Below are 25,054 nucleotides of genomic sequence, written 5' to 3'. Positions count from 1 at the left end.
GCGGCGCGGGGGGGGGGGGGGTGGGTGGGCAGCGATCGTGCGTGGCGTGGCGGGGGGGGGGCTGCGTGGCCGCCCCGGGCTTCCTTCAGCGGCAGCCGGGGAAGCGGCGGGCCGCAGGGCCCCGACCCCGGCATCCCTGCCGCATTGCGGCCCCTGCCCCTAGCCCCTGCCCCGGGCGCTGAGCGCACGCCGCCGCCGGGCCGCCGTCACCGCCGGGCAGCTCCCCCGCTCCGCTCCGCCCGGCTCGGCTCGGCGGCCCCTTCTCCGCCGAGGGCCGGGGCCGCTCCGTCGTCTCCGCCTCCGCCGCCCGGTCCCCGCGGAGCTCTGTCCGTGGTGCCTGCGGGCAGGCCGGCAGCCGCCGGCCGCGATTTCCCCCCCGGCGGGGTCCGCGGCCGCCGCCACCCCCCCCCTCCCCTCCCGGTGCCATGAGCTTCTTCGGGTTCGGGCAGAGCGCGGAGCTGGAGCTGGTGCTGAGCGACGCCGAGAGCCGGCGGCGGGTGGAGCACAAGACGGAGGAAGGCAAGAAGGAGAAATACTTCCTCTTCTACGACGGGGAGACGGTCTCCGGGCGGGTGGTCCTCACCCTCAAGAACCCCAACAAGCGGCTGGAGCACCAGGGCATCAAAGTGGAGTTCATCGGGCAGATCGGTGAGCGGGGCCCGCGGTGGGGCGGCTCGTCCCCTGGTGGGGTCCGGGGGGGAAGGTTGGCCTGCCGGCCCCCGACATCCCCTGCCCGGCAGCCTGCCCTCCGGGGTCAGCGTCACGTCGCGCCCGGGCCGGCGCGTTCCTCTGGCCTTCGCGGCGCTGCCGGTTTGCGGGCACGCTAGAGCGAGTTGCCGGGAACGTCGCCGCGCCCTACGGTACGGGAATCCTCGCCGGCGCGAAGCGGGTTACGCTCGTTCCCGAGCAGCGCTTTGCCGGGAGGAGAATTCCCGCGGCCGCCGGGTATTATTCCACCCTTCCTTCGAGCTGGGCGACCCGGTCCGGTCTCTGGGCTCGAGCCCTGGCAGAAGGGAGGGAGCTCCGGTCCTTTTCCAGGTCATTGTTCTCTCGGCCTATTTTCTCGCTTCTGCTCGGCCACCAATTTCAGCTCTCAAATGCACGCGCTCGGAGGTAGGGTAAAATTCGGTTTCCATCCTGCAGGTGTGGGTCTGAGCCCGGACACCCTAGCAACGCCAGCTCTCGGGCGGTATGCCCCGGGCTGTCTTTATTTGTAGCTCTGCGAGCTGTTTGCATTTCTTGCGTGCCTATTGATTCAGTTAGGGAAGCAATGGCTCTGCTGAGGACGGTGAACCGTGTGGGTTTTGCCCGTATGTCTCGAATCACCAACTGCACCTTCCCAGCCCCTACCCCATCACGCGTTTCGACGCGGGTAGAGCAGCTTTCGTGAGGCCGACGGGCTCAGCTCGGCCGATTCCATCTTTTATTCTCTTATTCTTCAAGTGAGTGACCACGCGTCCTGGGACGGTTAGTTGCGTGACTTCAAGTGGTTTACAACTTGTGGTTATCTGTGCGTGCAACTGATTTAGATTTAATATTTCCTGCTTTCTTAGAAGAAAGGTAGCTGCCACGCCCACCCTTCGATCGGAGTGGAGATGGCCGTGTGTCATGGATGCAGCCAAATCCCACGAGCCAAAATAAGTTCAAGATGTTCCCAGTGACGCGACCATGCTCGGCGTGCGCGATGCCTCGCGTCTGTGGCCCTCCGTACTCGGGTTTAACCCTCGGAATCACTGCGTGAGCCGTGGGCCTGCAACCTTTGCATTGCAAATCATGCGGTGTAGGAAAGTGAAGTAGAGGTTTTCCCACCCAGCCCCGATACCACCGTGTAATATTTCCGCTGGCCTCGCTTGTTTTACGACACCACTTTTTGGAAAGAAAGGGGAGGGCAGGCAGAGGGAGCCTGTAAATGACGGAGTCTAAGTAAGCCTGTTCGCCAGGAGCTAGCTTATGACCTCCTGCTATTTGATCATGATCGTCAATAGAAATTAAGCATGAACTTTGCTTCCGGCTCCACTCTGTCTCCTCTGTGTTGCCTCGCCGGCTTCTCATTCCCCATTTTGGAAGACTTTTGAGCCATACATATTTAGAATAACTGCTTTGAATTCACATTATTGCCCAAGCAGGGTGTGTTAGTAGCTGCTGTGGCTGCACGTTAGTCCTTTCTTTTCGCTCATCAGGCCGCTTTAATAAAGCACTGGAGTTTGTACCGCTGACGGCGCTTCCTTAATGCTTTCCGTCTCAAAACAGCTTGCCTTATATTCTGACTTCTCGCTGCCATGAGGTCAGTATCTACATGAGACAATTTAACAGGTGGGGAGACTGAGATGTAAAAGGAGTGATGTGTCACAGGGAAGATAGCCGTTCCAGACCGGGTACCAGAGTCCAGACTCTGAACGCTGCCCTGCGCGATCTCTGGTGAGCACGGAACCCATTTAAGATTTTGGTTTGCTTGCGGTTACTGTGTCCTGAGCATGCCACCAAAACGTTGGCAGGTTATTTTTTTTTCATCTGGAAGCCTTGTAGCTCTGAAAACCTGAAATTACAGCTTATACCTGTTTGACATGCTAATGTCTTCTGAAGTGTGGGAAACATCAATCTTAAGGCTGCAGAACACCAATCTGTGCCATTCTGAGGTAGCAGAGAACTTAGTACGCTGACATTTGCTTCCCCTTGCTTTAAATTCGATCGTTGCCTTCTGCATCGTGTGGGCAGATGATATATTCCTCTTTTTATGTGGCGTGTGGCTTCTCCCTGTCACATCAACAAGCACTTTCCTCTCAATGGTCATGTATTCAATGCAGAGACAGTTGGTTTATTTATGTCACCTGCCTGCCCAGCCTAAAGGGCTTGATGGCACTCGCTGTTCTGCCGAAGTGAGGGGTGTTCTAGTGCCAATATTTCCATTACAGAGACAAGGTGAGCAAAGAGGTGTAAGGAAAAGACATTACTTAAAAGCTGAAATCTCGTCGTGCATCTCAAGGAGTAGAGAACTGAGTCTCACTGCAGTTGCTGAACGGTACTAATACCTCTCAGAAGCCTCCTCTGCACAGTTTAGTGCTGACAGTGAACTTGTCTGTATATGTTTGTCTGATGACTTAGGTTTTTCTTTCCTCATCTTGCTGTATCAGATTGGCTAAGGCTTTACCTTTTAGAAGGACTGCGTGGGTGTCTTGTAGTCACAGAGCTCACACGCAGGGTTGGGAAGGGCAGATTTCATTGATGGTTACGTGTAATGCAGAGCTGTTAATGCAAATTGCAGAGTTTTAAGTTTCTGTTGCTTTGACTTAAGGGAGAAGACTTTGTGGACCTGTAGAGAGGATTGCTTTCATTAAACGAGGAAACCTGTAGTTGTTTCCTGCTGACGCAAGAAGGTTGTGGGGAAAACTGAAGCAATGTGACCATGTTGGTTACTTGAGCTGGTTTGAATGGTGCTTCCAAAGGTGAATGCTCTTCCCTCACCAGTGTTCACATGGCCGTTAATGTGTTATCCAGGGGCTGGTGGAACGGCTGACTCAACTAGCTCCCCGCACACTTGGTAGTCATGCACTGAACACTGGCTTTATGTAGAATTGGTGAGGATCTCCATTGTTACTTATTCCCTGGTGTGAATCAAGACCACTCAAAGTCTTTGTTGTCAAAGGATAAGCAGGAACAGTTGGAAGCCTCCTAGCGCTTCGTTTTTGCTCTGTCACTGTTTGCTGTTCCAGAGAAGCTGTGGTGTTTTTTCCTCTCTTTACCATGGCAATGCCTTTGGCGTGGAATATTGTGTAGAAAATTATTGGAAGGGATTGTGTGAGCTGCTGGGTCCTCTTCTCAAACAGCCTGAACGTAATTAATATTGATGATAGGTGACCCATGTCACTCTAAGGCAAGCTGAGTGCCTGATTTGTTGTAGTAGGTGAAGCTGTGCAGACCTCTTCCTTCCTGTTTCAGGGCTGAGAGTTCTGGCCTGCACCTAGCTCTGATGGAGAGCGGTGAACAAGTGCAGTATGTTCCAGCCACAGGCTCCCCTGGTAGCTTCTCTGAACAGTGGTGAAGGAAGTAGTGATCTGGACAAGAGAGTTGCTCGTAGCTGTGAAATCTCCTGCCTTTCCTCACTGCGTCACGTGGGATTAAGCATCACTGCTTAACCTGGACTTATGTCTTCCTAGAACTCTACTATGACCGAGGAAACCACCATGAGTTCGTATCTCTGGTGAAAGACCTGGCCCGTCCTGGTGAATTCACTCAATCGCAGACATTTGACTTCGAATTCACACATGTGGAAAAACCTTATGAGTCCTACACGGGGCAGAATGTGAAGTTACGGTGAGTCTCCTCCCCTTGCTGACCCCAGTTCTTGGTTCTGTGCAGTGTGCAAGTGCTAATATCTACCATGATGATACTGGAGTGCAGCATCCCTTCCCAGACATCCTTGCAAGCTTAGAATGTAACTCCAAATGAATCTCGGTGGGCTGGGTTGTAAAAGGCTGTCTTTGAGGGCTCTACTTTTATAAGCATGTATCAGGCTTTATTGAACTTGTTTTGCCCCATTTCAGTGATAAGAGAAATCAGTCCCTTCTGAATCAACCAAATACTTTCTAATTTGTTTGGTAATTCAAAAACTAAAAGAAAATGTTTGGTTTAGTCTCTAATGGGGACATTTTCGCTGTCTTGTAATCAGTCTTGTCAACTTTAATTGTGCTCTATATGCAAACAGATGCCTAGCTTGTATCTTGTTCATATGTTGCAAACTGTATTTCACATCTAGGCACTCCAGTTGACTTGAAGTCCAGTCACGGGCTTTGAAGGGGGTGGGGGGGGTTGGAAAATTCTGAGATCTGCAGAAAGAGGTGTCTGTGGAGACTGGTGTGATCTAATCTCTTGCAAAAGGGCAGTGGTTTTAACATGTGCGAGCTGTTATTCAGATCCTCAAAATGGTGCTGAGGTAACTCAGGCTCACAAATGCATGAAAGCTGAGAGAAGTCTTAGAAGAGTCTGCTTTTCCATTTGAAAATTCCATTCTGTCTTTTCCAACATGGTGTATTGGCTGCTCCAGAAGCCAGGGTACCAGTAAGACTGCTTGGATACCCCAGTGCAATCCATTCAGCCCCACATCCCTCCCTGCTTCGTCTCTGTTGCTACCTGTACAACCCTAATAGGAGGGGGACTCTTCTTGCAGGTATTTCCTCCGAGCGACTGTCAGCCGCAGACTGAATGATGTCGTGAAGGAGATGGACATAGTTGTGCACACTCTGAGCACCTACCCAGAGCTCAACTCCTCTATTAAGATGGAGGTGGGGATTGAGGATTGCCTGCACATTGAGTTCGAGTATAACAAGTCCAAGTAAGTGTCTCAAGAGCAGCCAGTGGCTGTGGGGAACCATCTGCTACAGGGGATGGCTTGGTTTGGAAGCCCGAGGCATGTGTCTCGCATGTGATCCTCAAAGGAGTTCTTTGTTCATGCGCTCCAGCGAGGCTGGCAGACAGTTCGGATCCTGGCTGAGGATCTGTGGGTTTCTCTCCTTGCCCCATAGGTGTACTCTCTGGACCAAGGAGTGTGAAGCAATGGCTGTGGTTTACTGAGCTTGGAGCACAGCGTGATGCTGTTGCAGTAACTTCACATTCCCTGTATCCTTGGCAAGACCGGTATTTCCAAGTGTCTTCAAAGAATAACGTCTGCTTTTTCCCAGACAATACAGCTGAAGTGAGACCTTAATTCAGGCACAGAAGTTGGAAACAGCTCTTTTAAAGTACTTTTAATGCATCTTTCCCAACTGATGCTAGCAAATCTCCCTGTGGTGTAACATTTGGGTTAGTTTTAGTTGACCTAAAAAATTCGGTTTAGAGGCTTTGCTGTCGCAGGCGTTTCTTGCAGATATTCAGCCTGAAATTCTGTTTTTAATTTATCTGATCATGCTAAATGTTCTTGTCGATTTCCAAAAGACTGGAGGATGAAAGATGAAGTGCTGTTTACAGCAGCCTAGTGGAGGTGGTAGCGGATATGCTATCTGAAATTTACAGCTGGGGTTGTGGATAAGAGCAAGTGCCTGACAAGCAAGTTCCCGCTCTTCAGTCTGAGTTCTGGTCTGCTGCGCAGTGGTTGATTGTAGTGCTTTCTTCCTTCATGTGCTAGGTATCATTTAAAAGATGTGATTGTCGGGAAGATCTACTTCCTGCTGGTGCGAATCAAGATCAAACACATGGAGATAGATATCATCAAGAGAGAAACAACAGGGACCGGACCCAACGTATATCATGAGAACGACACAATAGCTAAATACGAGATCATGGATGGGGCACCTGTGAGAGGTGAGAAGGCAGATGAACCCTTCAGAATTCCTCTTCTGAAGTCTTTTGGGGTGGGAATGCGAGTCCTGCAGTATCTTCAGCTGAATCTCTGTGCTCAGTAGTAGTATGCATCCTATTTCACTGGTGGACTCAACGGCAGTTTATATAGGTGATTAAATATGATCCCCTTCCTTCTCTGGTATGATGAGGGGGCTTGAGGCATAATGAGTTGCAATGACTTAATTCTTTTGATGAAGCAGTGGCAGAACCAGGAATAGATGTAAATTCACTGTTGGCATGGGCCACCAGCTGGCATTGCTGCAACTTGGAGAAGAAAGATGGTGTTCTAGCTCTGTGCCAATCTCCTGTGCCACTTGTTTTCCAGCTCCATTGCCCAGCAGAGTCACCTGCCAGAGAAAATGTCACCTTACTCATTTTTTCCTGCAGTGCTGTCTTGATGCAGGTCACAAACGAGTCCTGTGCTGTTAAAGCGGAGATGGACTAGCTGTCAGCAAGGGCAGGATCTGGCTATGGACCGTGCATGCTGATTTTTGAAGGGAGTTTGAGGTCTTTTAGCTCCTCTTACTCCACTTGTGGAAATGGTCACAAAGTTTGTGGCCTAGTAAGATTTTGTTTTGCTTGTGCTCTCCTCGTTTATATCTGTGCATTCTGTCTGTGCTGATGGTTCTGTGCACTTTGTAGGGGAGTCCATTCCCATCAGACTCTTTCTGGCTGGCTACGAGCTGACTCCGACGATGAGGGACATCAATAAGAAGTTCTCGGTACGTTATTACCTCAATCTGGTGCTGATCGATGAGGAAGAGAGACGCTACTTTAAACAGCAGGTGAGAAACAGAGCTGTTAGTTCTTCTTGGACCTGTAGACTGTCGCTTGGGATGCTATGTTATAAGGACCTTGTGGGAATTTGAGATTCCCATGTGGGAGAATCATGTGCATGACTGAATACTTGTAAGGACTAGACAAATTAAGAGTGTGCAAAGACGGTCTAGAAGGAATGGTCTACGCAGGTCGGATGTGCGTGGTGGTGGGGATGCATGTAGGGGGTCCCTGCCTGGGACTTCTTTTCTGCTCTGTTGCCCTGCGGTGGAGCTTCTGTGCTTCGCCTCATCGATTCCAATGTGGTAGCCAACAGCAATAGGACAGAGCTGCCCTAGATGTCCGGTGGGTTGCCCCTGCGTGCTCCGATCCCGGGGAGGAGCGCTCTACCCACGTTTCCAGGAAGGCTGCATTGCGAGGCCTCTGCTCGCCGCCGCAAGTGGCCTCATGCGCACACCTGCGGGTGGAACGTGCCAGCACGGGCCGAGTTCTCACTGGGTGCAAGCTGCTCGCCTGGCAGCTTCTTTCAGCCCTTTGGGTCTGGGTGGGGCCAGGAGAAGGTCTTCACAAGCCCTGACAAGCCCTGCTGGCTGTGTTACTACAGGAGGTGGTGCTTTGGCGGAAAGGAGACATAGTGAGGAAGAGCATGTCCCACCAAGCAGCCATCGCCTCCCAGCGGTTTGAGGGGACATCCTCACACGCCGAGGCCAAGACCCCCAGCCAGCCTGCAGAGAACAACGGCCGGCAGTGAGAGGCCACGCAGAGGAAGGCTGCTGTGGAGCCAGTGGGGACAGCAGCAAGGAGGAAGAAAAAAAAAACACTTCAGAGACTTCATGGAAAATAAATATCCGTTTTTGACTTAATTCCTTTCTTCAGAGGACTCGTAGGGTGGGAAGGGGATGGGAGGGCAAGGCAAGCTGGAGCACTGGTGGTGCGGAGTTGAAGGTACCTCAGTGCTTCCCAATCAACTACATTCCTCTGGGGTCGGCTGCTTTGAGGCATGTGTCCGGAGGCTGCGGAGCTGCCTGATCTCCTCTTTGCCCCGAGACCCTTTTAGTGTGGCAGCGGGGAGGGAGAGAGCAAGTGAAGGCCAAATCTGCTGCTTCTTCCCAGCGGTGTGGAGGTTGCTTTGGGGCTGTGTAGGATGGATATTGTTCTTGCCTTTCTGAAATCTTCACGAGGGAAAATGACACAGTGATTAGCTGGAAGGTAGAGGAGGGAGTCGGAGACTGAGGTGCGGCCTTCTTGAAATGGCTTAGCGTTATCCCCTCGCCGCCTCCCCTTCCTCTTCATGCTGGCGTTGGATTCCTTGTCACAAACAGTTACACGATGTAGTTGACTCAGCCCCGGGACTGCCGTGCGGAGCGCGGGCAGCAGGCGTGCCGTTGTGTCCTTGCTGCGGAGCTCCCGACTGCGCGCTGCGTCGGTAGGAGGGAGCGAGGCATGCGATTGCAGTAGGAGGTGGCACAGGTTGGGCAGAGCGGTGAAGGTCTCGGTGCTGCTGGGTGGGCAAGAAGTGGGGACGGGAAGGCTCCTGGCCAAGAGCAGTGCCTTCCTAGTCTTGTCCCGGCAGCTGCGCGAGTGCCCCTGAGATTCAGTCTCTCTGGTTGCCGCACTCATACAGGTCCCAGTCGCTGCTGCAGAGCAGGGGCAGACTAGCCTCGAGAGGTCTAGAGAATAGTTTTGGAACATGGGAAATAAATGGGGGCTGTCTTGGGAGCGGGCTTACGCTGCACACGCTGCCCTGCTCATGTCTGTGTCCCTGTGACAGAGCAGGCTTTGTAGTAGGGACAGACGGCAGTATAGAAACACGTGTGTATTGTTTTGTTTGCTCCCTCGCGCCTGCGGGATGAGGATTAGTAAGGACAGAAAAGTGGATGCAATTGTTTTAAGAAGCTCGTGGCCTGTGTGTGCTGCTAGATGAAGCCAAGCAGCAACTGGAAAGATGGTAGAGCTTTCTGATTCCAGAGACATATTCCCGAGGCCCCTGAGCTGAAGTCACCAGTGAGGTCTGAGGGTATGCCATGAACTGAGAACCTGAATGCGGGTTTTTTCTTTTCTAAGATAAGCTGCTTTTAGTCTTCAGCTAAGTAGAATCATGAGAACATTCCCAGAAGGGAGTCACTCCTCCATTAAAAATTAGATGTGGCTTTGTAGACTTGATTGACTGAGTCTGGAGAATATCCCTCCTGTTTAGATGCTCATCAAGGAAGCAGGTGGTTAGACCTCCCACCAGATGGAGAGACAAGCCTGCACTAAAAGCTGGGATATGAGCTCTATCAAGGGGGATTTGTCTGGATTTCCCTGTGAGTTTGTGGCTCTTTAGGGTTTTGTCCAGCTTCCTTTTGACTCTGGAATGACTGTCCTCTGCCTCTGTCCTACAGCTGAATGTAGAGCAGTTGTCTTGCAGCTGGGAAATGGAAGTATCTTCTGCTTTGTTTAGTGGAACAGTGCTGGTGGAGGGAGTGGGGCCTGGGTGGGAAGGGGAGCTTTATATCTAGTAAGACAGCTACTGTATTTCAGTGATAAATGTGTGTTTCTGCTTGCCAAAGTAAGTTAACTTTTACTCACCACGTGTAAGGTTGTGGTTTTTAGTAGAGCTGGACAGTCTCGCTCTGTTGTAGAGGACACTAATGATCTCATCTCTGCTGAATGCTTGTGTCACACCATGTTTCTGCTCTGTTATAGTGAAGACGTGGCTTGCTTTTCTTTACATGAGAAGTCTGTGCCATGGGCTGGAGCCGTGTCTTCCTAAGACTGAAGCAAAAGCTTACTTTAGATAACTACCTTGTTATGCCAGGGCAAGAGGTGGTAACCTGCTGCAGGTTTCACACAGCAAAGCAATCTGGATGTTACTTTTGACACTCACTCTACTCCCCCCTCTGTGTAGGGGGAACCACCTGTGCTGTGGCAATACACAATCTTTTAGAGACAAGCAAAGCTCCCATTGGGAGCCCCTGGGGATAGCAGACTATCTTTCCATGGCTAAGCTGAGCACAGCAGCACCCTAACCACCCTCTAGCTTTCCCTCAACTCCCATCCCGCCTAGAATTTTTTTTCCTTGCCTATTCCTCTTGATTGTAGGCCATGTGGTATTAAAGAAACCCCATGGAGGAAGATGTCTCTGCATTCCAGGAGTGTTTTGTTTACTGGCCGAACAGCATCAGTCCTGGATGTAAGACAATTGTCTGACAAGACAATGCACTGTTAAGGAGATTTCTGTTAAATATCTGTTCATCAATTCTGGGGGGTTTACTCGGAAAAGGTGCATGAGCCTATATGTTGGGTTGTGGGTTGTTTTTTTTTTCCTACTTTGTGCCCCTCTCCCCTGCATCCCTACTTGTGGAACCAGAATTTAGAAATGATCCCCCTTTTTACTTAATCTAAATGGACCATTCAAGCTGTTACCCACTAGGCCCTCTTTGTCTGGGGTGGAGCTGATGGGCTGAGCATCTTTAGAGAGAAGTTGCAGCATAAGGTCACTCCAAGACAAGGTACTATAGAAGAGCATTTCATTAGCATGGTAAGGGGCAGACACTATTTGAGAAGTCATGTACCCCTGAGGTGGGTGGTTCTGTTAAGTACTTGGGTCATTCCCTCTCTCCCAGGCAGAGTCAGGCAGGGGGGAGTGTACAAGTACTAAACCAAGCAGTGCAACCTGTAATTAAGCCTCTGCTGTGTTTACATGTTTCTTAATTCGTTGTCTTTTCAATGGCTGTATTTTAAAACTTGGGTTTTTTTGTCTCTCCAATTAAAAAGAGCCAGCCCTGGCTGTAAAATGCTGTGCATGAGTTTGTCTGATATGGTTTATATTGCCTGGCCTGGGTCTGGTTTTGTTTGGGGTTTTTTTTGTTTTGGTTTGGTTTTTTTCTCACAGTATTAAGACATCTTTCTTTAGTGCCATACTGTGCAGCCCTCCAAACATGCTCAAGGAGTTTGTCCGTTGTTATCTTTGTAAATTCTTGGTCTTTCTTTAAGCTATGTCACTGCTTAGAAGCTGTGCTGGTGGAGGACCCATGTAGCTTAAAAATTAGCAAGCTAGCTTTATTTTCTTCTATTCCCCTGATGTCAGTACTAAAATAACATGGCAAGTTTTGTACCTGCAGGAAGCTAACTGTGATCTGCTTTGCAGCAATCAGGCTGGATATGTATATACATCTAAATTTTCTTGTTCTAGACAGCAGCTTAGTGATACCTTTCTGCAGAAGAATGTGCCTCTGCAGTACATGGAACTGCACTAGATCCTGTAGTAAACACCCTCAAGGAGGATGTAACTGTTTCATCCTTCGAGAGATAAATTGCAGATTTTTCCACTATTAAAAATGAGTAGCTGCAATTGATTCTAAAAGGCTTTATTTAAAAATAAGCAAAAATAACAGTGTGTCAGAATAAGGGACGTGTAGCTGCAAATCATGTGCGGGCATGTTCTTGGTGCTGAGATTGAGCAAGTAAACTTGAGAATTACGCTGGTTTAGGAGGAGGCATCAGCGGGCTGGGTAGAAGCTGTGCTGCTGTCAGTTTCTCAATGTGGCTTTTCCTCTTCCAAACTCAAGACAAAATCAAACTCCTCTGCGTTGAAAAGGTAAGGAAGAAAAAGCCATGAGTGGAACTTCCAAGTTGTCTGAGTGAGAGCTGCCTCTGAGGGAATGGCACCAAGAGTCCAGAGAGGAAGGCTCTTACCTTGTGTCAGTGGTTGGATGGAAAGACGTTGTCTTGTGAAGAGCATCATGTTCTTTAGGGGGCCTCCATCTGCTTTATGTGCCAGGTGGTGAGCCTTGATTTCAGAAAGGGGGATGAAACGTTTTGTCATCCGCACAAACTGGACATCCACCTGGGGAGCGATGGGCAGCAAAGAAGCATGGTTGGAGAAGGATATAGCCTCCAGATGTCACATAAGATCTTTGGGGGGATAAAGATTTTAAACTGAAGCAAATGACTGATGTGTGCTACCTTATAATGGTATGGAGGCTTTTCCTTGCTCAAGGCTAAAAGAACTTTCAGATACTCCTGGCAGGTGATTTGTTTACATGAATCTTAGCACTGTGCACTAGCAACATACATTCATGTTGTCACAGACAATACAAAATTAAGATGCGGGATGTAGCCAGCCTGCAAACAGTCCCCTCCCTATAATTTAGCGTGCCTCAAAACTACAGCTTTGCTTGCTGTAGACTGAGAGCGGTTCTTAAAGATGCTTGTTCTCTTTCCTAACCCAGAATTCTGCCATGCATGGAGGTCAGCTCTGCATCCAAGTAAGATCTGAAAATTTAGGGAGATGCATTTTGGCAGCCTTCTGGAAGAGAGAGGGGAAAAGGTAAAGAAAACAATCAGGATTGGATTTTCTCTTGAGAGAAAAAGGTAGCTAGGCCAGGACAGAAACTTAAGAAGATAGGCAGTATGATGTGAAGAGGCTTCTACCTTCACTTGGCTTGCACACAGAGCTTGAAACAGCTGTATTTAGTTTACTACATTACCATGGACCACTTGGGGTTCTCTCTTCTGCTGGAGGAATCATAATGAGGATCCTTCTGATCAAACTGTGTGTGATCAGGGTATGCCTCCTTTACGATCTGAAGCAGAAGGGGAGAAGAATGTGAGACAAGTTCCCATCAGTTCAAAACTATTGTCAGCAAAGGGTATGAAACGCCCTTGAGCAAGCTGTGACTAGACATAAGGAATAATCCTGGTGCAAAAATCAGCCTTGCTTTCCCTGAACTCCATTCTAATAGTGCAATATATTTCTTTCCTTTACATTTCTTGGGTTGAAGCACTGCAGAATAGTATGGCTGAAGCATCATCACCTCTTTGGAGAGCAATGTGGAAGGAGCACAGGCAATGGAGGAAAATTGGTTAGATGATGATAGCCTTTGTGACAAGTTTTCCTCTTAAAGAAAAAGATTTTCTGTGCCCTAGGTTTTATACTACTGCCTTGCAGGCTCAGCTGACTAGAATTTAGTGAATCACATTTTAATCAGAGTGTGGAGCAACACTTCACTTGGCTGGAAAAGCTCTGAAATGTCAGCAAGAACGCTGCAGTTTGGTTCCATTTCTCTGGGGAAAGATGCCTGAGTCAGCCCTGCTGTGATATGTAGCATTGAGCCAGATGCCCTAGGCTCATTCGCTGCTCTGATTGGACAACTTTTGCACTCCTTTGGTGCTGAGACAGAAGTAGGGCTAATGAGCTGTTTGATAAGCCATCCCTTATTACGTCCCTCCCCACCTCCCCTGAAACACAGAACGAGAAAGAGGGACTCACCTTGACAATGCCAACAATGCCAGGCTCTTTACAATTACTGTGGTAGAAGAAGGCCTGCTGCCCAAGTTTCATGGCTCTCAGGAAATTCCTTGCCTGTCAGGTGTGAATGAGAGACTTTGAGCTCTTTGTATCAAGCTCTGAGGGTTTCATTATAAGCAGCTAGGAACAAGAACTAACAAGAAGACAGGTATGTGTGCTTCAGAGCTTCTCAGGTAAGGTTTCCTACAGTTGTACACGTTTTGTGCCGCAAGGAAATGAAGTAAAAACGAGGCTAAAGAGCAAGGTCCTGTTGGTTAGAAAGTATGTGGGAATTCAACAGCTCGGCCACCCTCTTTCAGAGACAGCAGAAGGCTTAAGTTAGCTGTCAGCAAACAAGCAGCACAGCAGATCATATATAGAGGGGGAAGCGTATATAGTAGGGAGATCATAAATAGTAGGGGAAACACACATGGATTTCCTTCGCAGAGAGGCCTGGAACAGAAAGCTCTACACTGACAAGGCATAGTGTTTGGGCAAGTACAGACTAGCTAAAAGGTGTCAAGGGAAAAAAAGGCTGGTCTCAGCTAAAGAAGAACTGGATGATTTGACAGAACATTACCCAGCCTCAATCTACCTTTGACCTAGAGGCAATTAAGCAGGAGTTTTGACTCTGGACAAAATGCACCTGTAAAAGCAGGCAGAGCGCCTCAAAAGGAAATCCTTCTGGCAAAGGGAACAAGTCATCTGTGGGGAAAGCCACCTTTTTTCTAGTGCTACTTCAGTGACTCCATCTTTGACATGTGCTCCTTACCTGGTAGTTTCTTACTCCATCCCAAAAGGTTGTCTGGTTGGGCTGAGCTTTCAAGTCATCAATGCTGAACTGCCAAATGGAATGAAAATACAGGTTAAGTTCAGGAAGTAGTCTGCTCTTTATCGTCTCATTGTCTACATTGTGCCTAAACATTTGTTCCTAGTAGCTCCTTCAATTATAGTACAAACTTGACACAATTTTTTTGGTTCCCACAGGGGCTAAAGAAAAGCCTTCACAAAGGAGGAACACTGCAGCAGTGTAAAGGCAGAGTCTGAAATAGATGCTGCCCCTGCTATCAACAGCTAAGCATCCTGAGGACCTGATTTCCTCTTTTATTACAAGTATCAAACCCCAAGGTTGTCACCCTGGAAGAGAACAACATTATGTCTTTCTATTTCTAGGAATTCAAATGGTTTTTGAGAAATAAAGACACAACAGTGTTAATATTGCAAACAAGCTGAATTGTCTGATCCTGTAACTCAGCATTCAGGCACTAATGCTCTAGATGATAGCAGTGAAACTGCTTCTATACTTTGCTGAGTAAGGATGGCTGTTGGTGCTTACTTTCACATCCACACCCTTCTCGAGCCTGCTCTCTGGTTCTGATTTCAGAAGCCAGTGACAATACTTTATCTTGCTCTCCTCCCCACTGGAGTCAGATTCTTTTGTCTTCTTCCAGTTCTTCCATCCAGACTTGGAACTCCCAGCTGGAGGTTTTGTGGACTTCTCTTCTTCCTCCTTATCCGAAGTCTCCTCCTCAGTTTTGGCAATTTTAGCATCAGGCTCTTTCTTATCTTAAAAGAAACAATAAAAAAAAAAAAAAAACCAAACCCAAACCATTCAGATAAAACACATTTTGTTTCTGCTAAGGACTGGCACTGAAACATTTTTAGTTGTCCAAGCTGGTTTCGCATACTGGTATTTGACTGCAGCAGAAGTTTGGTGCACCCCAGATCCTATGGGCAAGGTAGCAGCATTACACACCAGTGTTTCTGAGTGTTTCTAGTTGGCACCCAAAATAAGGATATTTTTGTGTGTGTGTGGTGTGCACAAATGTAGTTTAATAGTCATAGTTAATCATAAAAAAAGCCAGGATAGACCATGTTGCCCACATGAAGTGTAGTTGAATTTTTTTTTTAATTAATCCCTGAGAAATCAGCTGCAGGCAAGAAAGTTGATTTAGGTGAGTCTGGTGAATAACAGGAAAATTCAGCAGCAAAGCAAGCTATTTCAATTACTGCAGTAGCTGGAGACCTTCGATTAAGCCTCCACTGTGCTACCTGTTCAGAGGGGGTCTGTATCCCTGTGCATCCAGGAGCCAGACAGTAAAAAACAGTTTAATAAGAAGGTGGCTATTTGCTGGAGTCAGTTAAGCAGATGAGTGGCACGGATGAGGCTAACTGTGTAATTTTTTCATCTCGCACCTTAAACACCACATAACGTTGCCTCAAGTGCAAGGTTTTTGCTTTTCGTTTTTTTGCATATAGTACCACATCAGCTTCCTGCCACTATGCTGGGTATGCTTTGACTGCCCATCGCTAATGCGTAGAACCCGAAAGCTCTTCATGAACATGCGTGAGTTACATTTCTTAACCACCGTGTGCTGAGAGTACATCATTGTCCCCATTGTATATCTAGCAGACTTGTCTCAGTCACACATGGATGCTCAGCCCATTTTTAGAGAGGAACTGCTGTCTGTAAGACGTGTGGCTTTGAAAGACGGGCGGTTAAGATGACTGTCTGTACTTTCACTATAGCTTGGAACCTCAAGTGGGAGATGCTAAATTAGTTCAGATGTCAGCACAGACCTGCTACTGCTCCTTTGTCTCTCTTTCTGCTTGGCCAAGGCATCTCTGGTCTCCGAATTCTCTTCTCTTCACTGAGAAGCACCTGTTGAATGAAAGAAGAAGAAAGAATTACTGCTTATTCAGCCAAGCTGAAAAAAGCAGAGATATCTGAGACAAAGAACTGTAAAAGCTGTAGAGTAAGTGGAGAGTAAATAAATTTCCTTCCTTGAGCTCAGCCATTTCCTCTATCAGTGCAAATGCTGGCACTGGTTGAGGGCCGCACCCTTGGCATGTTGGAGGCAGGCAGGCCCTCCGCAGCACTGCTCTGATGGACATTAGCAGAAGGGCTGCTTTTCTCCGCAGCGGCGCAGCTGTTGGAGAAAAGTCCCGAAGGTGCTTAGAGTAAGCCTGGCCCCTCTCTGCCGCGCAAGAGGAGCCGTGCTTTTGGAAAAGGGAGAACAGCTTGCCTCCAGAGCTCAGTCCAGCCTCGCACCAGGGGTGTCTGGCTCAGCTTGTTGCTCACAGAGATGAGGCACGCAAAGTCCCTTCGGGAAAGGGAGCGAGCTGGCTGGTCCAACCCCTGCCCCCTTCTGCCAGCAGCCCGTTAGAAGTTACTTGGCTCTGAGCTGGCCTCCCTCCTGCCAGGGCGGCTGGCATCAACTTTTCCACCTTCAGTGCCAAGCGTCTCCCCTCCCTCCCGCTCACCCGGCCCAGGCTCCCCCTCACCGGCCCTGGCCGCAGCAGCCCCCTCGCCTCGGACTGGGGAGAAGGATGCTCTCACCTCGCCCGAGCCTCGGCGCAGGAGGAAGAGGAGGAGGAAACACGCCGCCCCCCCCCCCCCGCCCGACTGGAGTCGGAAGTGGGTGACCGTTATGCAAAAAAAAAAAAAAAATAAGGCACGGCCTGTAGGCTTTGCCTCCCTCCCCGCAGCCACCGCGAGAGCGGGAGGCGCCGAGGGCAGGACTACAGCTCCCAGCCTGCCCCGCCGACCGGCAGCCGGGCTGCTACCGCCCCGCCGATCCGACGGCCGGCCCCCCCGCCATGGCTTGGCCAGGAGCTCTCCGAGCCACGGCCCGCCTGCTGCGGCTGCGGCGGGGGATCGCCTCCTGCATTGACCGTAAGGCTCCGCGGCCGCCGGGCGAGCGAGGGCGGGGGGAGCCCGGTCCGAGCCCGCTCCCCGCCGGCCCGCGGGACGAGTCGGGGCCGAACCGGCCGCAGGGATCGCGCACCCCCCCTCCCCGCCCCCTCCGTTCCCCGCAAATGTCGCTGCCCGAGGGAGGGAGGCGGTCTCGGGTGAAGGTCGAAAGCAGGTCGGTGGCCCGGGGCCGGCGGGGAGATGTCCACGTCCCTGCTCCTGCTCCGGCTCCGCGCAGGGGGCTCCGGCCGTCCCGGCGCTGCCCACCGGCCGGCCAAAACCTCCTTCCCCTTCCCTGTACCTTTGCTAGGTCTTGACGGTTTTTCAAGCTCGACTGTGAATCAGTATCTCAAAAAGACTGGGTAAAACGCTGCAAAGGGTTCACGGGGGGAGGCAGGCTAGGCTCTCCGTAGCCATCTGTAAGTCTGGGTTGTCCTGCGATCAAAGTCGTCGCCTGATCGCCGAGCGTGGTCTCTGGTGACCAGGAAAACAGCTGTGTCCGAGCCGGACTCCTCCTACGGGACTCCCTGACACTTCCCAGATGAGTTGCTTCCATGTTTAAATGTAACAACGTTTAGGATGGAAGCAGCAGCATCCCTGTGACTTTTAGGAGAGGAACTAGCAAAACAATGTTGGATCGGTGTGCAAATGAAGCAGGAGGTTTCAAATGGCAGATCTCACTAAAACTTTACATGCTGTTTCCAAAGGGCTGCTTTATTCTTTGCTTGCTTCCCAGTATCACTTCTTTGAAGTCCCAGGACTATGTCCTTGTATTTCTGCAGCACAGACCTAGTGAGATGGAGTGGCAGCTGCCGTGGACTGTGCTGCCTCTGTCCTGGTCTTGCAAAGTAGTTAGCGTTGAGTAGACAGAGATAGCTGGGACCCTGGGTTTGTTTTGTCCCAAGAAAGCCCCCTCCCAAAGCCCACCGCCCTCTCTCTATCAGCACAGTTCATGGTGGCCCCAGGGAACAGAGAAACGGTCTCTGCAGGAGAGACCCTGAACTGTTTGTGTGAGTTACGGGACACTTTGAAATTGTTTGGGCTACAGAAGAGGTGGTAGTGCTTGCTTCTCCTGCAACAGACACGTACTCTGATCTCTTCCTGCTTTTCTAGCATCCGCCGGCCTGACTGAGGAGCAGAAGGAATTCCAAAAAGTTGCCCTTGATTTTGCTACCAAGGAGATGGCTCCTCACATGGCAGAGTGGGATGAGAAGGTATGACAGCCACAGAAGGGTTGTACTGCTCACTTTTTCCTCCCTTAGGATGTTATGATCCTCGAGTCTCATCAGAGGGGCTCCTGCAATAGCTCCTCGGTGCTGTAATGCCATCTGTAGAGATCTTCTTTGAAGCTGCTGCTGTAGATGGGGTGGGAAGCCACGAGAATTTCCTTGAAGCTTTCCTAGCCAGGCTATTCAGTCATCTGAAAACCCAAATTTACTTCTGAAGGTGGTATGTACCTGCCTAGGTAGCCGCCTCTTCTGTAACCCACCCAATTAACTCTGCAGGAGTTTGGGACTAGACTTGGTAGCCCAGGTGTACCGGAAAGAAGGGATTGAATATTGAGATTTAATTGATCATGAATATTCACTTGCGATGTCTCTGCCTCTCCCAATAGGAAATATTCCCTGTGGAAACAATGCGGAAGGCAGCCCAGCTAGGATTTGGTGGGATCTATGTGAAACCAGACGTCGGCGGCTCTGGATTGTCACGACTTGATACCTCCATAATCTTTGAAGCTTTATCAACAGGATGTGCCAGCACCACTGCTTATATGAGCATCCACAAGTGAGTGTGTCTGCGGAACGGTGGATGGTGTCGGCCTGGCTGAAAAACACATTTTTTTCTGCGGGCTCTAAATCCAGCTGGAGACAGCTCTCTTGGTGCCGCTTATTATTTAAAGTTGGGACCCCAAGTAGACATGTCCCTGTGAGGATCTCTCGATGGCAGTAAACAAATAGGCTACAAAAACTGAGATGCCACCAAGAAGTAATTTTAGCTTTGTGGCATGCAAGATGGGATTAAGTTCTGGATTTTGTTCCCTGCTCTTCCACTTAAGCTGGCTATAGATAGTAACCTTTGTGTTTTGGTCGTACTATGACAGAGCCCAGTGGCGCCAGCTGATACCGGGGCCCTATCCTGCTTGTACAGACATGTTCAGTGACGGGCTCCCTTTGCACGGAAAGATGGAGTGATGATGCCTCCTTCTTCCAGGTGCAGTTTTCTGAAGAGGCAGTAGGGCTTAGCGCTGAGGGGAACGCTGAGGCTATTAAATAGGAACCCGCTGTTCCACAAGGCAGCGAGTCTGTGGTGAATGGAAGGCGATCTTCTTCCTCCCGGCTTCCATGGCACCTAATTTTGTTCTGTTTTGAGGTGGAGCAATACGCTTTCAAGCCTCTGTGCTTTTGACTGAACCCCATGGAGCTTTGTTCTTCTGTGCAGGCAGGGATGTTGTTGTATGACCTGCCTTCCTCCCAGGGCTGTGTTCACTTCCTGTAACGCTGCTCCTTTTCTCCTGCTCCAGCATGTGTGTTTGGATGATTGACACCTTTGGCAATGAGGAACAGAGGCGCAGGTTCTGCCCATCGCTCTGTAGCATGGAAAAATTTGCATCTTACTGCCTGACTGAGCCAGGTGAGCATCCTCAAACAAGAAATCTCCCTTCCCATACTCCTAACGTAGTTTAACTGGACGTGAGCATTGCACGGAGCTGGAGGTGAAAAGCTTCTTTTCACATTCATTTGGGCAATCACCGGGAAGTTGGGAAGGGGCGGATGATGATTGCCAAGATGCTCGCGCGAGCATTGCTGGGTACGATCCCCGGGAGATGTTGTAGGGTCTGGACCGGCTGCTTCACTGGCTCCTTCCTTACCTCTCGAATAGGAAGTGGAAGTGATGCAGCTTCCTTGCTGACCTCAGCTCAGAGGAAAGGGGACACCTACGTCCTGAATGGCTCCAAGGTACCTCTTTGCTCCTCCTAAAGCTGCTGGATGGCACTGCATGCACAAGGGGGCCTGGGTCTCACCGTCCTTTCCATTTCCTACTGTCTCCTCATCTCTGTGTATTCTCCCAAGGTAGGACATGCTCTGCAGAGCATTCACCAGACCTTAGTACAGTTGCGTCCCTAAATACTTCCTGGCCGTGGGGTCTTTGCCCCTCCGTCTTTGTACCCCAGCTGCTGCTGCAGGCTCAGGGGTAGCACACGAAAGCTGCCCCTTTCTTCTTCTGTCCTGCAGGCCTTCATCAGTGGAGGAGGTGACACTGATGTATACGTGGTCATGTGTCGCACAGGAGGCCCAGGCCCCAAGGGCATCTCCTGCCTGGTGCTGGAGAAGGGGACGCCGGGGCTTAGCTTTGGCAAGAAAGAGAAGAAGGTAAGAGGCTTGGTTTTCACCTCCTGAGCACCTGAGGGAAGTGCAGGACAGAGGCAAGCTAGTCTGTGCAAAGCATTAGAGATCTCTTCTTGGATGTCAACTGGAGTCCCAGCCTGGCATGTTTTTTCCAAGCCTAGTCCAGCTTTGGTGAAGTTCGCACAATACCCCTCCGTTTGGCAAGTGAAGGATTTTCATCTCGGGAACATCAGGGTTCGTTGGATCTGTGCCTCTTCTCAAATACAGGCATTCCAGTTTCCAACTCAGCACACTGAGGCCAAACCACGTAGACCACAGGCACTCCTTGGCAGCTTGGCAATGAGACCAAGGGGTTGAGAGCGGGCTGGGCAGTTCTCTGCTGGGAGCTGGAGGTGTGCTGTTCCTTAGGCAGCCTGGAAGGTGTTCTGTTTTTTCCCCAGGTGGGCTGGAATTCCCAGCCAACTCGGGCTGTGATCTTCGAGGACTGCGTTGTTCCTGTTGGCAACCGGCTGGGAGCCGAAGGGCAGGGCTTCAGCATTGCCATGAAGGGACTGAATGGAGGCAGGATAAACATTGGTAAGAAAGACAGCCGAGAGCCAAGGGAGGAGGGCAGGATCATCTTGTTGCCCATCTGCGTTATCTTCATATTCATGCTGCGTCCTTGGTTTCTCCCCCCAGCTTCTTGTTCGTTAGGAGCTGCTCATGCCTCTGTTCTTCTGGCTCAGGAACACCTCACTGTCCGCAAACAGTTTGGAGAACCCCTAGCAAACAATCAGGTAACCTCTCCACCAGATCTGCACTCCCAGAGCTTTGTTCTTTCTGATCCTGACGGACCAAGCAGCCAGAGGGCCCATCACTCACTTCACAGGGTCTTCCCTGGAGAAGTCAGGAACATGCTTTTCCTGAGTAAGAAAGCGTGTCAGGCCTGAGACCTGCCTGAAGGTAGTGAGGAAGTGGTTCAGGACCCAGGTCCCTCCAAAGATGCTGACCTAATTTTTCCTCTCGTGCCGTCTGCTGGCAGTACCTGCAGTTCAGGCTGGCGGAGATGGCGACGCGCCTGGTGGCAGCACGGCTCATGGTTCGCAATGCAGCGCGGGCACTGCAGGAGGGACAGGAGGACGCGGCTGTGCTCTGCTCCATGGCCAAGCTCTTCGCTACTGATGAATGCTTTGCGGTACGTTACTCAGAGCTCAGTTGGCATCATAACCGCAAGCTTGGAGACCCTTCTTGGTGCCCAGGATGTCAGAAAGAAGTTTGACACTGTAGGGACCCAGACTCAAGCACGTTCTTTGAGCCAGAAGCCTCATTTCAGGACCAGGATGTTTTACGGGACAGAATTCTGCACCCTGTGGAGGCTGCAGTATTAGCCTCTCCACAGTTCAGGCTTCCTGGCCTCTAGTGCTTTCTACACTACTTTCTAGGGGACCAAGCAGGGAGACAGGACAGGGAGTAGAGCATTTTTATTTCCAAGTGATAATATGCATGTAACAGGCTGATCATTCCTAGGTAAAAAGTGGTTTTTCCTAGACCACTGAGAAATAAAATGTTATCACAAAATGTCGCTGCAAAGAGAAAGCAAGAAGGGAGAAAAAGAAAGGAAAAGGAAATCTGCACCTTAACACTTCCTAGATCAGTGTCATTTAGAAGCTACCGTATTTTCTCAGCACTCTGCATTTTTGCTATTTGTTATGTTTTATGTCCCAGGTTGACAGATAATGATGCATAGAGTCATGTTTCAGTAGAAACCAGAGCCCTGAACAGATTCCTTGCCTGACTGACCGCTAGATGGTGATCTGGCGTTTTGGTTTTTTGCATCAGTAGCGCCATAGAAATGCAGCAAAAATGGCCTTAGTTAAGTAAAGCGTTTCCTGGGTATTTCTATGCTATCACATTCACATAAATGCACCATTAATGTGAAACAGCACTTGGGTAACATGATAGCACTGATGGGGATTGAGACTGCCTTGCCGTCACACCACACTTTGTTAAAAGATGAGATTAGGTGATCAGAAAAAAAAAATGAGCCCAAGTTCCTGGGTTCTTACCGAGCTTCTGTCACTGACTTGTCCTTGACACCATGCAAGGCATTTCAGCAATGCTGTCTTCTTAGATCTGTAACCAGGCTCTACAGATGCATGGGGGCTATGGCTACCTGAAGGATTATGCTGTGCAGCAGTTTGTGCGAGACATCAGAGTCCACCAGATCCTGGAAGGTAAAAGACACTCTTACTACCAGTGACTTGGCAGTGAAGCCAGGAGAGAACAGACCCTCCGGAGGCCCCCACCTTCCCACATGACTCTCTGATTCTTGGGTTTCAGAATCCCAAGAATTTTTGCTCTGAGTGCGAGGTGTCCCTGGATGTCACGGGTGTGAATCCCCTGACCAAGAGCTCTTGGTGTATTGGAGCAGTAACTGTGTATTTTAAGAGTCTTACAGCAGAGGGAGATACCTAGTTGTCATGTTAGCGGGACCTCTGTCCAGTTTCATCCCGTGACTCCTACAGACATGTGCTGATGCTCCCCAAAAATTCCTTTCCTGTGATTCCCGTCTGTCTTCACTCTTTGACATTGTGTCTCTAACAGTGTCTGGCCTTTTCTAATCTCAATTCGGCCTCCTAACCATTTTGTTTTCTCTCCTTTGAAATCCCTTCACCTACAACCAGGGTACCTGATAAGGGAAATACTCTTTCCAATACCAAGTGGGTCTACAGGTCTGTCTGTGTGTTGTGTATATATTACATAGTAAAGCAGAGAACTCAGGTGTTGGCACAGATCCAGTTCAGCTCGACACCTGGTTCATGCATCCTCTCAATGCCCAAATAAAAAGAAGCACCAGCATCTGCCACTCTGATGCCTTTCCCAAGCAAAATGCTGGCACTTGGCAGTTGTATTTTGGCCCAGCACCTCCTAAATGCCACCTCAATTGGTGGGAAGAGCTTTTCTGTGCTGTAAACTGCAGCTCAGGGCAGAATAATTCTCTTTGCCTTCATTGGGGGCAGAATTGGACCATCTCCTAACTGTCTTTCTTTTGCACCCTCATCCTGCTGCAGGTACCAATGAGGTTATGCGGATGATTGTGGCCAGGAATCTGCTACAGGGCTGAAGCCAGGAGCTAGTCTCCAGCCCTAAAATTCCTTCGTCTGTTACAGCTCGGTCTGTTTCCCTCCCCTATTCACCAACTCTCTCCCCGGGAGTGGAGAGGGGGATACCTCGGTGGAAACAGTCTTTCTGCCTTACATTGACCGGGATCACAGCTGGACGCCACCCACATGCTGCCACAGCTGCACTCTGTGCCTGGCAGAGCTGCTGTTACTAGCCTAGTATTGTGCAGCCTGAAGATACAAGTCACACTTGTGAATACAAGCTTCTGTCTCCAAATCTTGATCGCGGGCTGCTTGGCACCCATCCTTCTCAGAAAGAGAAACACTAGACCTGTTGGTCATCTCTGCTGAGTCAGGACTGAAGCGGGAGCTTCAGGCAGAGGTGCAGCCTGATCCCATAGGACTCTTCCTCTATCAGTGAAATCTTTAGGTCGAGGGAACTAGTTGCTCTGCTTAAAAACCTGTCCTCCTGGGTGCTGGCTGCACCACTGGGAATGAGTTGCCCCAAGCGCTGCACCTCTAACCACTTGCAGAGTGCAATGGCTTTTTAACTGAGGAGCAGGATGTCTCTTGTTTATCTACAAGCACTCTTTTCCTGGCACACCTTTTCTAATGTACCGATTGCTTGTTGTTTTCCCTATTCCCACCAACATACTGGTGCTTAATCTCAAAGAAGCCTTTGCAACACAGAGGTACAAATCAAGAACTAAGGTCCTGCACAGAAACGCTTAACTCCGTGCCTCAAATCCCTGCAGTGCACAGTGCAGGGGGAGTAAAAACATTGGTAAATTAAACTTTTTTCCCCCTCAGATTCAGAATCAATAAAGCAATGATGGCAACTTTACTGAGAGTGTCAGAAGTCGTGATAATTTTCTTCTGTGATATTTCAGGCATTTAACCAGAGGAGCTGTTTGAAGTGGGGGGGTTGCAAAACGGTTCGGTTTCTGAGTTTGTTTTTTTTTAGTCGCGGTGTCTCTGTTAACCCGTTCAAACGAACCAGCTCCTCTTTTCTCTCAGCCCATGGCGGGGAAGGGAGATGACAGAGCACTGGCGGCAGACACGGGTGGTTTTGGGTCTCGGACCGCGCTGCACGCCAAGAGGCCCTTGGGTCTTCTCCCTCCGTCTCACAGGGAATTAATTTCTCTCGCAGGGCGGCCAGGGCAGTTTAAAGCTCACGCCTCGGACAGAAACAGCCGCCTGCCCGCGGCGGGGGCCCGGCCGGCGGGGCTCGGAGCTGCCCCCTCCGCCCGCAAGGGGCAGGGCGGGAGGCGGCCTGAGGGGGGACGGGCCCGCGGCCGCGACTGCTCCCTCAGCGAGGCGGCGGTAACGGGCGAGGGGGGGGGGGGGGGTCTCCGCGCTGCCCCCCGGGCGGGCAGGGGGCCCGGCTGCCGTGTCGGCGGGGCCCTCGCCACCCCCGTACCTGCCGCCGTGCAGGCCCGCCCGGCCCCGCCGCCTCATGACTGGCACCAACGCCGCCAATCCTCAGCGCCCCACCCTGCGGGCGGGAGGGTGACGACCAATTGGGCGG

General features: G+C 50.3%; 3 protein-coding genes across 11 annotated transcripts; 2 read left to right on the top strand and 1 right to left on the bottom strand.

The window, feature by feature from the left end:
- Positions 1-49: 49 nt before the first annotated feature.
- VPS26B (VPS26, retromer complex component B) lies at positions 50-10,894 on the top strand. Its single transcript, XM_030022161.2, has 6 exons — positions 50-648; positions 4,155-4,311; positions 5,165-5,329; positions 6,119-6,294; positions 6,976-7,118; positions 7,715-10,894. The coding sequence occupies exons 1-6, from the start codon at positions 426-428 to the stop codon at positions 7,859-7,861; spliced, it is 1,011 nt and encodes a 336-aa protein (XP_029878021.1). The 5' UTR covers positions 50-425; the 3' UTR covers positions 7,862-10,894.
- Positions 10,895-11,446: 552 nt separating this feature from the next.
- On the bottom strand, positions 11,447-22,631 carry THYN1 (thymocyte nuclear protein 1). Of its 7 annotated transcripts, none has more exons than XM_030022165.1 (8): positions 22,471-22,631; positions 15,965-16,046; positions 14,721-14,950; positions 14,157-14,225; positions 13,367-13,459; positions 12,585-12,680; positions 11,791-11,941; positions 11,447-11,679 (listed from the first exon to the last, which is right to left on the bottom strand). In XM_030022165.1, exons 2-8 carry the CDS (start codon positions 16,005-16,007, stop codon positions 11,633-11,635), a joined length of 729 nt encoding a protein of 242 aa, XP_029878025.1. In that variant the 5' UTR covers positions 16,008-16,046; positions 22,471-22,631; the 3' UTR covers positions 11,447-11,632. The 7 variants fall into 7 exon arrangements, with proteins under 7 accessions (XP_029878025.1, XP_029878028.1, XP_029878027.1 ...); XM_030022168.2 differs by lacking the exon at positions 22,471-22,631 and adding an exon at positions 17,380-17,535; XM_030022167.2 differs by lacking the exon at positions 22,471-22,631 and adding an exon at positions 16,736-16,904.
- On the top strand, positions 16,925-24,370 carry ACAD8 (acyl-CoA dehydrogenase family member 8). Of its 3 annotated transcripts, none has more exons than XM_030022157.2 (11): positions 16,927-17,060; positions 18,192-18,292; positions 18,694-18,863; positions 19,600-19,709; positions 19,959-20,035; positions 20,312-20,449; positions 20,866-21,001; positions 21,104-21,201; positions 21,447-21,599; positions 22,536-22,638; positions 23,476-24,370. In XM_030022157.2, the coding sequence occupies exons 1-11, from the start codon at positions 16,985-16,987 to the stop codon at positions 23,526-23,528; spliced, it is 1,215 nt and encodes a 404-aa protein (XP_029878017.1). In that variant the 5' UTR covers positions 16,927-16,984; the 3' UTR covers positions 23,529-24,370. The 3 variants fall into 3 exon arrangements, with proteins under 3 accessions (XP_029878018.1, XP_029878017.1, XP_029878019.1); XM_030022159.2 differs by lacking the exon at positions 16,927-17,060 and adding an exon at positions 17,160-17,253; XM_030022158.2 differs by lacking the exon at positions 22,536-22,638 and having other exon boundaries at positions 16,925-17,060.
- Positions 24,371-25,054: the final 684 nt, after the last annotated feature.

The sequence above is a fragment of the Aquila chrysaetos genome, chromosome 8 (genome assembly GCF_900496995.4).
Source record: "Aquila chrysaetos chrysaetos chromosome 8, bAquChr1.4, whole genome shotgun sequence".
In the NCBI taxonomy this organism is placed as follows: domain Eukaryota; kingdom Metazoa; phylum Chordata; class Aves; order Accipitriformes; family Accipitridae; genus Aquila; species Aquila chrysaetos.
Note: the sequence above shows the minus strand (reverse complement) of the source record. Positions and strands in the feature narration are given on the sequence as shown.